At 40.2% G+C, this 13,993-nt stretch overlaps 1 protein-coding gene across 1 annotated transcript in view; it reads left to right on the top strand.

The window, feature by feature from the left end:
- Positions 1 to 13,993, top strand: part of STAB1 (stabilin 1) — a 104,117-nt gene that overhangs the window by 34,485 nt on the left and 55,639 nt on the right. Inside the window, exons 16-22 of the mRNA XM_060765865.2 lie at positions 654 to 707; positions 2,598 to 2,678; positions 3,189 to 3,347; positions 6,262 to 6,324; positions 7,693 to 7,803; positions 11,009 to 11,095; positions 11,999 to 12,110. Of these exons, the coding sequence (XP_060621848.2) occupies positions 654 to 707; positions 2,598 to 2,678; positions 3,189 to 3,347; positions 6,262 to 6,324; positions 7,693 to 7,803; positions 11,009 to 11,095; positions 11,999 to 12,110 (667 nt within the window). The remainder of the gene's footprint in view (positions 1 to 653; positions 708 to 2,597; positions 2,679 to 3,188; positions 3,348 to 6,261; positions 6,325 to 7,692; positions 7,804 to 11,008; positions 11,096 to 11,998; positions 12,111 to 13,993) is intronic.

The raw sequence follows: 13,993 nt of genomic DNA, 5'->3' as shown, positions 1-13,993 counted from the left end.
GGAGTCTTTAACACCTTCACTACACTACAAACCCCAGAATTCTGCAGGAGGCAGAAACCGGATTTAAAGTGGATTCATTCTCTAGTGTGATGAGCATGTAGCCTGTTATGAGAAAAGTGGTTTCAAATATGACTTTCTGTTCTTATTTGATGAAAAGCCAGATTTTAGCTTGCCCGGCTGTGGAGAAATGCTTACATAGGCAGGATCTTTGGAGGTCAAGGACTAAACATTCTGTGTTCAACACATTTCCTTCACTCCTGGACTGACATCCTATCCTTTTGCCCTTGCTGTCCTGCACCTTCCTTCCGCGGCCTTTGGTATCTTCGTCTTTTTGAATAGTCTGATTCTGCAGACATACAAATATGCTGATGAAAGGCGATCTGCTTAGAACATTGATAAATACACAAACATTCAGTTTCCTGCTATGTAAAATTTGAACTTCTTAGGGTGCAAGAATTATTCTCAGCACATTTGTACAAAATATGTTGTCCTTTCTTTAGTACTTCAGGAAGGAACTTGTGATTTCGAAATAAGCCTTTTGCGATGTAATTTGCATGCTCAAGCATTTGGCATTTATATTAGCAATCAGCCTCCATTATTGTCGTTATGCAAAGTGTGTCTAGAATGATCTAATTGCTCTTTTCCTGCTCTAGGGAATAAACAAGCTTCAGGAGCTTGTGAAACATCATATCTACACCACAGCAGCGGTAAAGTACTTCCATTGCCAGCTTTTTTGTGCTTCATTTCAAGACATTTGCAAGCAAGATGTACCTTAGTAAACTTTGGATGTTAAAGAGAATAAAGGGATGGATGGAGTGTTTGGCTGAAATATCCTCACACCTTCAGGTTTTTATATGGCTGACACAATGAAAATACTGCAAGAAGAGAAGCAACAAAACATTACTTTAAAATAATTGATTAAAATATTAGAATCCTAAAATCATAGAGTTGGAAGAGACCTCATGAGTCATCCAGTCGAACACCCTGCCAAGAAGCAGGAAAATCGCATTCAAAGTACCCCCCAACAGATGACCATCCAGCCTCTGTTTAAAAGCCTCCAAAGAAAGAACCTCCACTATACTCTGGGGCAGAGAGTTCCACTGTTGAACAGTTCTCACAGTTAGGAAGTTCATCCTAGCGTTCAGGTGGAATCTCCTTTCCTGTGTTTTGAAGTTGTTGTTCTGTGTCGTAGTCTCCAGGGCAGCAGAAAACAAGCTCCCTCCCTCCTCAATATGACTTACCCTCACATATTTATGCATGACCATCATGTTTCTTCTCAGCCTTCTCTTCTGCAGGCTAAACATGCCCAATTGCCCAGCTCTTTATGCCGCTCCTCAAAGGGCTTGTTCTCCAGACCCTTGATCATTTTAGTCGCCCTTCTCTGGACATATTCCAGCTTCTCAACATCTCCCTTAAATTGTGGTGCCCAGAATTGGACACAGTGTGATTCCAGATGTGGTCTGACCAAGGCAGAATAGAGGGGTAGCATGATTTACCTGGATCTAGACACTAGTCTCCTATTTATGCAGGCCAAAATCCCATTGGCTTTTTTAGCTGTCTCATGACATTGTTGACTTATGTTCAACTTGTTGTCCACAAGGATTCCAAGACCTTTTTTACACATACTGCTATCAAGCCACGTGTCCCCTGTTCTGTATCTTTGTATTTCATTTTTTTTTGTCTAAGTGGAGTATCTTGCATTTTCCCTGTTGAAAAAATTTATTAAGAAATAATAAAGTGTCATTTTTCCTTTTCCACTGAACTTATTCACGGGTCACGTAAAAATCCATAATTTTGGCCCCGAAACCTGACATGAAGCTGACTTATACATAATATATATGACATGCTTCATACCATGTGAGGCTCAATAAAAATGGAAGATTACTAAATTTGAAGTTGGGGGGAGTTCAGGGCAAGTTGTGCATCCCAGCTATAGACAATACTATGTGAGGCAAGAGGGTTGCAGCTGCTAAATAGAAGAGGCGAATAAGCAGAAAGTGTTGGTTCAGGTGTCCATCTCTTGGCTGAGACGGTGCAATATGAGAGTTGCCTTTCATACATTTTCTAAAATGTACTTCCAACATCATACTGCTGCTTGTTATAAATTGAAGAATGGAAGAAAATACTTTTAGCTCCAGGAAGTATATATAATCTTACTATATAAAGTAACATGATGTTGCTCATTTGACCAAATACTGCACTGCCATACTGCACTGCCTCCTGCCTGTGTGAAGGCTTGTCCCCATTACTCTGTTGTTCATGAGTTCCTCCCTTACGAATATATCTGTTTTACTTCCATCTCATCCTGAGTTTTTATTAGTGTATCTTGCATATGTGGCCCGCTCAGTGTGATTGTGTTTGATTTTTCATTGTATTATTTTGCATTGTTTATTGTATTTTTATGACTTATTTATTTTATTGTGTTGTTTGTTTTATACTTTTGGTTTTATTTAATTGTAATGCACTACTAGGCTTGGCCTCATGTAAGCTGCCCTGAGTCCCCTTTGGGGAGATGGTGGCAGGGTATAAATAAAGATGTTGATGATGATGATGATGATGATGATTATTATTATTATTATACACACTCTGTTTTCCAGGTACAAGTGGAAAGACTGATAGCAATGCCTCAGATTCTGACTATGGCAAATCAGATCCTGAAAATCCGCATCAGTGAGGATGTAAGTTCCTTGTTCTGTCCCTCCTCTGAAATTAACTTAGTATTTAACTCATCTACTTGGAGAGGCTAAGGAAAGGTTTTTCATTCTTGTTTTAGCCTTGGCTGGCATATTATTATTATTATTATTATTATTATTATTATTACCTCCCCCCCTTTTCTCTCCCCAAAGGAGACGCAAAACGGCTTTCATTAAAAGCATTTTAATACAATTTAAAATCCACAAATATGCTAACATTAAAACAGAATTAATCATCAATGGAATTAAAAAATTAACAATTAAAATCCATACAATTGATTAAAAACATATTCAAAGCTAAAACCACAGCATCTTTTGACTTGATTAAGCCAAAGTGTCGGGGTTTTTCCGGGACATAATATCCTCCTTGTGTGAATTCAGCACTGAATGTATTTTTCAAGATTATCCACAAAAGAGGCAAATTGGTTAAAATCTTTTTACCCTCAGTACTGTCTTTTAACTTTTGAAATAATGATGTTTTTTTTTTTAATTCAGGGAAGAATTCTTCTGGGTGATTCAGAGGTTGCAATGAATAAACGGGACATTTTAGCATCAAATGGTGTCATTCACACTTTGGATGGCATATTCATCCCTCCGTCGATAGTCCCAATTTTGCCACACAGGTGCAATGAACAGAGTTACAAAATTATAGCGGTAAGAAAAATTTCTCCAGCCTCTCTCTCCTTTTCCTGACATGCATTTCTCCCAAATTGTAGAAAAATCCTGGACTGATGGGAAACACGTTTCATCTTCTCAATACGAATTCCAACGGGGAATGGAGAAAGTGTGCCTGTGGTTGGCCATTTCCTCAGGGCAGCTTTTCTGCTGCGTCAGCTGCCTTCCCCAGTGAATTCCCCTTTTTTGACATGACTCTATGAGCCACAATTTGGGTTGTGCATGTGATTTTTATGCTTCCACATTATATGTACCCACAATATTTATGACTCAGAAAGGCAATTTGGTTGTTCAGAGGCCACAGCATTGCAATTCCTCAGTGAATTGGCCCTTCCTGTTGATGTGGCCGTTGCCAAATGGTCTGAGGCTGTTTCATCAACTCACTGGAAACATCTGCTTCCTGTTGCTCTGATAGGGACAGATAGAGCTTCTAGGCCCAGAGATTAGATGGTCACTACTATGGTCAAAGCTTCTACACATACAAGCAGATGCTTCAAAATTGGCTTTTTAACACCAGTATTTTATTTATTTGAAAATCAAATCCATTTGAAAAGGTCTCCTCTGGCCTTGTGTACAACCTTTACAGGGGGAGTAGACTTTCAAAGACACTTGGTACCCTTCAAGCAGCACAGAGCAGCTGAGGGCTTATCTACACTGGGCAGTTTAGTCTGGCATAAATATGTCCCAGGGCAGCCTGGGGCCATTGTTTAGATGTCTGGAGATCATATCTATTCTGCTAGGGAGGGGAACATATATCACCTCCTCTGTATTGCTGCTGCTGCTATTAGCTGGCCACAGAGTTCATGTGACCTCCTGGCCATCATGGGCATTTCTGCTGACATCAAACAGGGTGCCAGATACCTGCACGAAGGAGGGGAGATCTCCTGGTCACACAGGCATCTCTGCCAATGTCAGAATTGGGCAGCCACACAATCAGAAAAAAGGAGGTGAGGATGTCTCTTTTCTTCAGCTGGTCGGGTGGGCTTCCTATTATGATGAGCACCAAATAGGGTGATGAAACCCGTGTCCAGTTTGTAGAATTGATCGGGCTAAATTTGACCCATTCCTGTTATCCAGGTTCCCCCCTGAAGCCACAGGAATAGTATTCCATGACTTCAGGGCAGTCTGAACAGGCAGAATAGGTTCAATTTGGCCTAAGTTATTCTACAGAAAACTCTGGAGAATCGCCCGACTTTGCATACCTCCCCATCTCAAGGTTTGAACATCAATGAACCCTTGAACTAATCACTTTCACTTAGCTTGACTTATCTCACACAATAAAGGGGCAAATATACATTCCACCTGTGTTCATTGGGAAACACAGGTGGAATGTAATAAATAAATGCTAAATCCCGTTGCTGCTGCTGCTACAATACCATCATGTTGCAAGAAGACAAAAGAAAGACAAAAGAGAATGGGGAAGTGGGATAAATAGGGAGGATATGCATTATCATTTGAAAAGCCTTGAGCGGTCTTTACTCTTGAAAAGAGAACATACAGCGGATGTCAGTTCCTTCCTAACTGCAACCCAGCAAAAATATTTATTTATTTGTTTATTTATTTAATTATTGCATTTGTATGCTGTCTTTCCCCCAGTGTGGGACACAAGGTGGCTCACAAACCATAACACAAAATTAGCTAAAACATAGTAATAATATTAAAGCACAATTAAAATATGTTTTAATTTTTAATTGTGCATTAAACAATAGAAAATAATTGCATAATTCTGTTGTCTATCTAATCCTTTAAAAAGGCAGAAGATCCTTGCACCCCCACGGTAGGGCTGGGTAACTCCCATGGGACTTCATAGTGCTCCCTCCCCACTTTTTTTTTGTCGTGTCCTGAATTACAAGTAATAATTTTATTAAATACTATTCCAAGGCTCTAAAGCAGTGGTTCTCAACCTGTGGGTCCCCAGGTGTTTTGGCCTACAACTCCAGAAATCCCAGCCAGTTTACCAGCTGTTAGGATTTTTGGGAGTTGAAGGCCAAAACATCTGGTGTCCCACAGATTGAAAATCACGGCTCTAAAGGGATCATTTTGTCTTGTTTTACTCCTGTGAGGCTGTTTTGATTAAGTAAGCGTATAGAAGCCAACCTTGGGCACAACTACACTGATGCTATAATGCAGCTAGGAACCGGTTTGAGAGAAACTGGTTTTGCTCATGGGTGATTAGCTTGCCAAGCTTGGAACTGGTTTGAGGCCAGGTGACTGAATATACTGAACACTGAATCTGGCCTTTAACCACTGTGTTGATTCCCTCCACTGTTTCCAGGAGAAATGCGCATCGGCGCTCTGGAGGGATGCAAGGTGGGGGGAAAAGACAGGTAGAAGCAGAGATAAACCATTACCGATCCCAGAGGGTCAGCAAGCCCCTTGCTGTTGAGCCATGCCCTTAGAGTGCTTTTTGGCAGCCCCCAGTTCTGGACCCCATAATGTGCTTCAGCAGGTAGCTACAATGCACTCTGCATTTTGTGGATTTCACCCTGGATCTGGGATACACTGGATCTGGGATACACTGCAGCACATTATTTGGCTGAACTTACCAGATCCATGTTTGTTATCAGGCAGAGGAAAATACTGCCATAATGGTGATGGGGTGGGGTTAGGGATATTTCTGCAAATGCTGAGGACAAACCAGTGAATTGAACAGGCACAGTCTTTATTAACCAATAAGTCTGCTTTTACCGGTAACACAATCTTCTTATTCTAGTTTAAGTTTATTGTAATTTAAATATCAAAATTGTTTAAACATCTGATTTGTTTTAATGGGCAGAGTTTTAGCCTTGCAGGTTACAGAATATTTCTCCTTAATCCAGTGCCTGCGATGACAATGAAGCTGGTAATTGTGTTTTCATGAAATATAATTTCTTATTCCTGGCTTTTATTGCAGGGATCTTGTGTGGACTGTGATGCCCTTAACACAAGTGTTTGCCCACCTGACAGCCAAGTTATGGTAATTAATTCTTAGTTTTGCTTACTGTTGTTGGTTATGAAACCTTCTGAGAAGGTCAAATTTTGTATTGTCGAAGGCTTTCATGGCCGGAATCACTCAGTCCTTGTGGGTTTTTTCGGGCTATATGGCCATGTTCTAGAGGGATTTCTCCTGACGTTTTCTTTGCTAAAAAATGGAAGATCTTTTCAGCCACTCAAAGGCTCCACATAGGTCTGGAGGCCGTGCTATGTCAGCACAAGTGGCAATGTAGGATGAGCCTAACACTGTTCCATACAAATTGGAGGAATTTATCCATTGAATCCTGACAGGCACAATTTTCAAAGCTTTGGGGCCTCGTACGTTTAGCCTAAGCAGGCCAACAGTGCACTGGGATGCCACTGCTCTTTTGCCAGCTAAAAGTAGTGTCCTGGCAAGGACTTTCTGGTATCATCACTTCTAGTGAAGTCGCAACAGCACCCTGCTATGTGATCAGCAGCAGGGGCATCATGAGCAAGGCTCTGCTGGGGAATTGTAGCCTACCATATTATGGTGGGTTTGTTTGACACATGAACATGACATTGGGCCAGATCCAACCTGATTCAGTTGTCCATATCGCAAAAACATGCATTAATCCAGAGTTTCTTAGATCTCTGGAGCAAATGGCAGGTTCCCTTGTACTGGGAGCAGTGCTTCTGCTGCAAAACCAGCCATATGTCATGTGGACTACTTCCAGATGTTACAAGGAATTCTGTTTTAATTGCCCCATATAGACAAGGCCAGTGCCTTGGCTAGTCTTGTCACAATGGATGAAATCTTGGCCATTGATAATCAAGAAACAAATACCCCAGATTTCATGGGAAACCGTTTACAGGTTCGTGTTTTAGCTCCTCCCTTTCTAACTGCTAACGTGTTTGGGACAGGTTTTTGCCGCATTTTCATTGTTTTGATTTTTTGGGAGGTTGGGGTGAATTATTCCCTGAAGAACATAATCTGTATTAGTTATTGGAGTGGGGGTGCTGAAATTTTTCTTTGATATACAATATGACCTCTGTATCCACGGAAGATGCATTCCCAGACTTTGTGTGGATATACATGAAACCATTGATAAGAATGTACCCTTTTACAATGAAGGACTCCTGGCCCAAGAATACCAAAGAATCACACTAGATGACAGAAAAATGCATAGAGAGGTCATATTTTGTCAGCTGTTGATACTAGCCCCAAAGATATAGAGTTGCCCTGTATATGTTTCCTAACAGACACATTAAGAGCTCAGTTCACCTCAGATCTTTTGAAAGAACTAACTCTGGCTAGCCTGATTTGATGGACTTATTTGAAGTGGCCAATCAAGAGTTCTCTTTGTACTTACAAGCCATTATCTTTCCAAAGGCCCATGGGATCTTTCCAAAGGATCACGAGGACTGTGTTTATATCCATGATCCATTAGGCTTGAACATGATGAAGAAAGGTTGCAGCAAGAAATGCAACCAAACTATTACGGTAAGTATATAGGCAGCAGCTCCCAACTATTTCTTTGGAAATATTAATATTCATGCCATGAGCATTTGCCAGGTCTACCATTCTCCAAACTAAGCCACAATCACGGTAGCCTTTTCTGAAACGTATCTTTGAATAAGCACTCAATTAGTGAGAAATCATTATTTGTGTAAACTATGAGGGAAACTCAGTGTGGTGTAGCGGTCTGAGCACTGGGTTAAGTCTCTGGAGGGCAGGGTTTATATCCCCACTCAACTATGGAAACTCACTGAGTAACTTTGGGCAAGTCACAGTCTCAGAGGAAGGCAAAGGCTCACTCTCTCGGAACAAATCTAAAGAAAACTCCATAATAGTTTTGCCTTTGAGTTATTATAATTCAGAAACAATTAGAAGGCATCACAGTTTTTATTTTATTTTATATTAGGTTGTATAAAAGCATTATATCATTTCATAATCATGTTACAGGATTGATGAGGAAAAGAGACAATAAGAATTTTCCCTATATATACTCATACATTTCTGGTAGAGCCTGTTTTCTTATCCTTTCCCATTCTGTACTTATCTCCTACTTACATCTGTTCCTTTCCTCCCTCTCGCTCCCTCCTTCCAGGAACATTTATACCTCTATTTTAACTTTTATTTTATTTGTTTGATCACAAAGATGGTCTGATTCAGGTCTTTGTATTTTCTTTTTCCTTTTACTCTGGCTATGAGATCTTTCAATTTCTAGTCCCAGTTCCCCATTGGATATCCTTTTGTATATTTATTTTTTCTTTCAATAATATAATCTTGAAGCATATAATCTGCTCGATAATTATACCATTTTTATTTCCCATTTTTTGTTCTCTTTTGATCTTAGGGCAACTACTGCTTGTGCCGCTCCTCTCATGTCCTTTAATTTTTTCCCATTCTTTATTCCCACCTTTACTTTCCATGTACTGAGTAAAAAAAGTTTTTTATTCAACTCTATTTTTGCTCAAATATTTCCTCCAGCTCACACTTTATTTTCTTGTAAAAGTTTTGTACCTTGTCACAGTTCCACCACATATATAAAAAGGTTCCTGTTTCACTACAATTATGCTAACTTAGTTTTGATGTGCTTTTTGTAAGATGAGCTAATTGATGTGGAGTTCAATACTATTTTGTCAATATTTTCCATTGTGTTTCCTTAATCCTTAGGTTCTTAATTTTTAATTGAATTTATTCAGTGTCCAATGTCCTATTCATTGCTATTTAATTTCTCTTTCCATACCTCAATCAAATTGATTGTTTTTCTACTATTTTTCTGTATATAAAACCCACAATTTCCTTCTCCTTCTCTATTTTCCATTTTAAGATTTCATCTAGATCTGTTTCTGGTCAGTCCTTTCTCTTCCAGTCTGTGATCCTCTGACTCCTTCCATATTATGAGTAGTAAGCATAGATCTCACCTTAATATGCCACACTTGAAGAATGGTCTACTCTCATTACATAGCATGAGATGGAAGGACATGGCCCTCTTGCTGTGTTTGGACCACAGATCTCATCTGACAAGCATAGCTGATAGTGATGAAGAAAGCTAAATTATAGCCCAACAGCTTCTGTAGGACTACACACACATGGTTGGCATATAGGATCCTTTGAAACAAATGTCCATGTATACTTGGGAATGGATTTAATACTTAAATAATATTAAATAAATAAAAAAAACAAGAAATAGTTTTTGTCATAGTCCAGGAAGACTTCCACTTTTTTTTAGGAAACATTGTCAAAGAGGATGAGAAAGCTGCCTTGCCAGTGATGTTTACAGTGATGTTTACAGTACCTGCTGCCAGTCCAGGGATGCAAAATGCATCAAAGCCTACTGTGCACCAGGCACAATGTTTTCTTGCTTGCTGTTCTCTGTGGTGTGATTGAGACAAAGATTTCCCTTCATCATTTATACAGCCATTTATTGAGGGACACAGGCCTCTTTATGAGACAATAAACAAAGGCAAAATCCAAGAGTGCTTTCGCTCGTTCTCTCTCATTCTCTCTCATGGAGGAAGAGTTCGTTGTCTTGAGATGTCTGTCATCTTCAAATCCTTCTTTATCCAGCACTTCAAAAAAGTTATGTTTGGACTCAAATTCCCAGAATCCCCAGCCACCAGGCCCGTAGCCAGGATTTCAATTCGGGGGGGGGGGGGGGGGGGCTGAGTTCAAGTGAAAGAGGGTCTACCCTAGCAAACCTTTTGTATCGTTACCCCAATACCCCCATGCATGTGGGATATATTGAGTAGGGTGATCAGATCATGATATGAATAAACATAACAATTTAAATAATGCACCAGTAAGGCCTTTTTCGTGAACCACCATGAGAATTTCGGGGGGGGGGGGCTGAAGCCCTCCAAGCCCCCCCACCCACCCCCCGGCTACATGCCTGGCAGCCATCATGTCTAGTAACTACATATCTTTGATAGTCCAAGCAAATATCCTTTCCAGGCTCTTTCTGCCTCCATAAGGAAAGGGCGTGAAGACTGAGATGCCTAGAAGATGCCATTATCAAATTTTCCTTGTCCCAGCCACTATTTCCTAAAACATAAAGGAAATCTGTGAGTTTAAAAAATTGTCAAAGGAGCTTAATGATAGCCTTCTGATATTAAGAAAACAAAGGAAAGGGTAGTGTTATCACTAGGGTAGGTGTCATTCATTGTCATTCACATGGTGTCACTCCCATGGACCTCCTCACATACCAGGCCATCCTATGATAATTTAGCTAAAATATCAGGAACAAAGATAAATTTAGCAATGATTTTTACAGAGCAACAAACACAACAGTGTGTGCTTGTAGCACATGCAGATGAAATCAGGTGATTCCAGGTGTCATTATAATTGGGTAATACTGATAGCTCAAAGCAGAGCACATGCACATTAGAAGGTTCAAAAAGAAAATCACCATAGAGTTAGTCTTACGGTACATGTACATTGGACATATGTAAAATGTTTTGTGGTTACAGTATATCTAACTGCAAGGATATTTCTATTAAAATAATAAATTTGTGCTGTAACTTACTGCACAAACACTTTATAGACAGTCATTTTGGAATCACCCCTATGGTGGTGTCACCCAGTGCAGTTGACACCCCCCTAGTGATGTCACTTTGGTGAAACACTGAAGCTGCAGTGAGATGTGGGGATGGGATACCTTGTTTAAGTGCAAGGAATGATGGTGTCATTCATGTTTTTTTAGACACCTGGTTGCTGTAAAGGCTTCTTTGGTCTCTCCTGCAATCCATGTCCTGGTGGATTTACCAATCCGTGTTATGGCAGAGGAACAGTAAGTGGCAACGAGCCTCCTAGGCACTTAGGGGGGAAATTGAGAGCATTCCTCTCAAACCGAAAACTAATGATCCCACCCTTATTAATTTTACAAAGGGATGTCTGTTTGAGCCATGTTTTTAGTGAACTTTGGTCCATGCCTCTGGACACCAAACTCTGTGGATTCCCAAGTCCTATTATATATAATGGCATAGTAAAATGTTGTACCCCATATAAAATGGCAAAATTGAGAGTTATTCTTTAGAATTTCTTTTTCTTCTTGTTTTTAATATTTTTTGAGCAATTGTTGGTTGAACCAATGGATGCTAAATATGTGAATATGGAGGGCTGACTGTAATGCACATCCCCCCTCCTCAAATTGATTAAATCATGAGATCACTGGCCAATTGACATAATGGTGCACTGTGTGACTTAATGGGTTTTGTAGTCACAACTCAACACTGAAGTGAATTCAGCATGAATCTAGGTAGTTGCAAAAAAAAAAAAAACCCCACAAGGAACAAGAAAAATGAAGTTATACCTGTAGGGGATATAATGTCTTCTTTATGAAGTTGGATGACATCACCCATCATCCCCAACAACTGACTATGGTGCTAGGGCCAGTGGGAATTGGACTCCAACAACATCAAAAAGACCTCACCTCTGAGGATGCTTGCCATAGATGCAGGCGAAACGTCAGGAGAAATGCCTCTAGAACATGGCCATATAGCCCGAAAAAACCCACAAGAACTGAGGGAACATCAAAAAGACTTTAGGCTTCTTAATTCTGTTGTAGATACTTCAGGACTGTTTCCTGCCTACCCCATATAGCATCCTTTATTTTTCTTTATTGAAACATAATGACTTTTGTGTTGTGGCATAATGTTCAGTTTTTTTGCACTCAATTCTCTTTTGTCTTTAGTGTTCTGATGGGATTCGAGGGACTGGTCAGTGTCTCTGCTCTAAAGCCTTCAAAGGAGTTGCCTGCCACATCTGCACAAACCCAAACAAACATGGGGAAAACTGTGATGAAGGTCTGTAACTGAATCTGCAGCTACAGCGGGTGGCCCTTGGTCCTAGCACCATGTATTATGAATCCTCTTGTTTGATTCCCCCCCCCCCCCCCCTAAGCTAAATAGTCCAAATGTAACTGTTCTTCTTGGGAGAGTTTCTCTAATCTCTTCATTGTTTTAGTTACCCCTTTCTCTGCCTCTTCCAGATCTGGAAAATCATTTTAATTTTAGTTAGCAAATGTGTACACAATATTTCAGATGGAGTCTTTGTATACACAGTATTACATGAGCAGCTTTATTTTCGATTACTTTTCTGATTACTGATCTTATATACTCTGTTTATATAAAAAGTATAAACTCCACACCAGAATATTCAGACATGTATTATATCTGTGGCTAGGGATTACAAGAGGTAAAGTGCAGTTGTACTCATGCTGGTGGGCTTCCCATAGGCAACTGGTTGGCTGTTGTGAAAAGTGGATGCTAAGCAAGATGGACTTTTGGTCTGATCCAGCACTAATCTTATGTTATCAGATACTTATTTTCTTTCTGCTTCAGCAACCCACAAACAAATTATCAAGACTAGTTTTGAAACCACCCACAGTGACTGCACCACCGGATTTATGCATCCACATACCATTTGTACACACATCTAAATGCCAAGGCTAGAACTAGGTAGGCTTTGGTTCAGGGAGCAGTGGCACTGTGTGGCAAGTTATCAGAATTACAGTCTGAGAAATATTTTTAGTACTGAAGTATTTTCACACTTTGGACTGGCTCCATCCATCCAGGATGTTCATTAGGGTTTATTGGGATGGGAATGGGTCATACCTACACCTTCCCATTTGGCAGAGACAATCACAATTAATTCTCCATCAACCCACTTTTTCAGCTGCTTTTAAAATGTCCTTGTTTCTCCTCCTCCTCTAACTTCCTTTCCCTTTGTCCTCAGCATATTCTAGTTTTACAAACTGCAAAAGTAGCCAGCACTCTAGGGTGGGAGGAGAGAAACTTGCCCTTCCTAGTAGGCAAAAGCAAATTACCACCATCTCTACTAGTTTCTTTGTTCTTCATCATTAATAACTTTCATCATCTTGATTACATTGCCATGTTGCTTGGCCATGTGTGTCCCAACTGGATGGCTATAAAAGGTTTTTGTTTTGAGTTGAAAATTACACTGGTTGTGGTATGTTTCTGCATGTTATTTGGCTTTGGTTTTGTACTGCCTTCAATGTAACTCAATCTTGACAATACTGAAGTATGTACTTGAACTAACCAAAGTGATCTGACAGAATCCTTTGTTCTTATGCATACACAAGGTCTCTGAGTCGTAACATTTAAATTGTCTCAGCCCTTACTCCAAGGTTTGTTTATCTTCGAGACACCTTGGTATTTTGTAATATTTTTGCTTATAAATAAACAAAATGAGCCTGGCTTCACAAAGCTAAGATGTCTCGGGACCTCATCAGACGGGCAGGGTGAAAGAGGGGGACGGTGGAGGGAATCTTCTTACTCTGTTCCCTCCCGTTGAGGTCCCTCTTCTGCCATCCCTCCTTTCCTCCTTCAGGTCTGTCTTTCCCCTGCATTCCCCACTTTGTGTGTTACCCGGCTCCTCATTAAGGCACTCTGGGCTACATTTCTTCATGAGACTCTATTTCGGCAGCATAAAGAAATGGAGAAAAGACTGCATCAATTATTCCTGCTCCCCCACCAAATTTTCATAAAGCTCTGTGTCTCAGCCTGTGCTTTCTTTCCTTGGTCAGTTTCAATGCACTCCAAATTTGCAACATCTTTATTGTCCTTTACTTTACAATATTTCATCATAGGTGGAAATGTGGAAGCTAAGAGGGCTTCCAGAACCATTAGTGGCCAGCTCTTTGCAAAACTGCAGGAAAGAAAATCCC

The sequence above is a fragment of the Anolis sagrei genome, chromosome 2 (assembly GCF_037176765.1).
Source record: "Anolis sagrei isolate rAnoSag1 chromosome 2, rAnoSag1.mat, whole genome shotgun sequence".
Classification (NCBI taxonomy): Eukaryota; Metazoa; Chordata; class Lepidosauria; order Squamata; family Dactyloidae; genus Anolis; species Anolis sagrei.
Note: the sequence above shows the minus strand (reverse complement) of the source record. Positions and strands in the feature narration are given on the sequence as shown.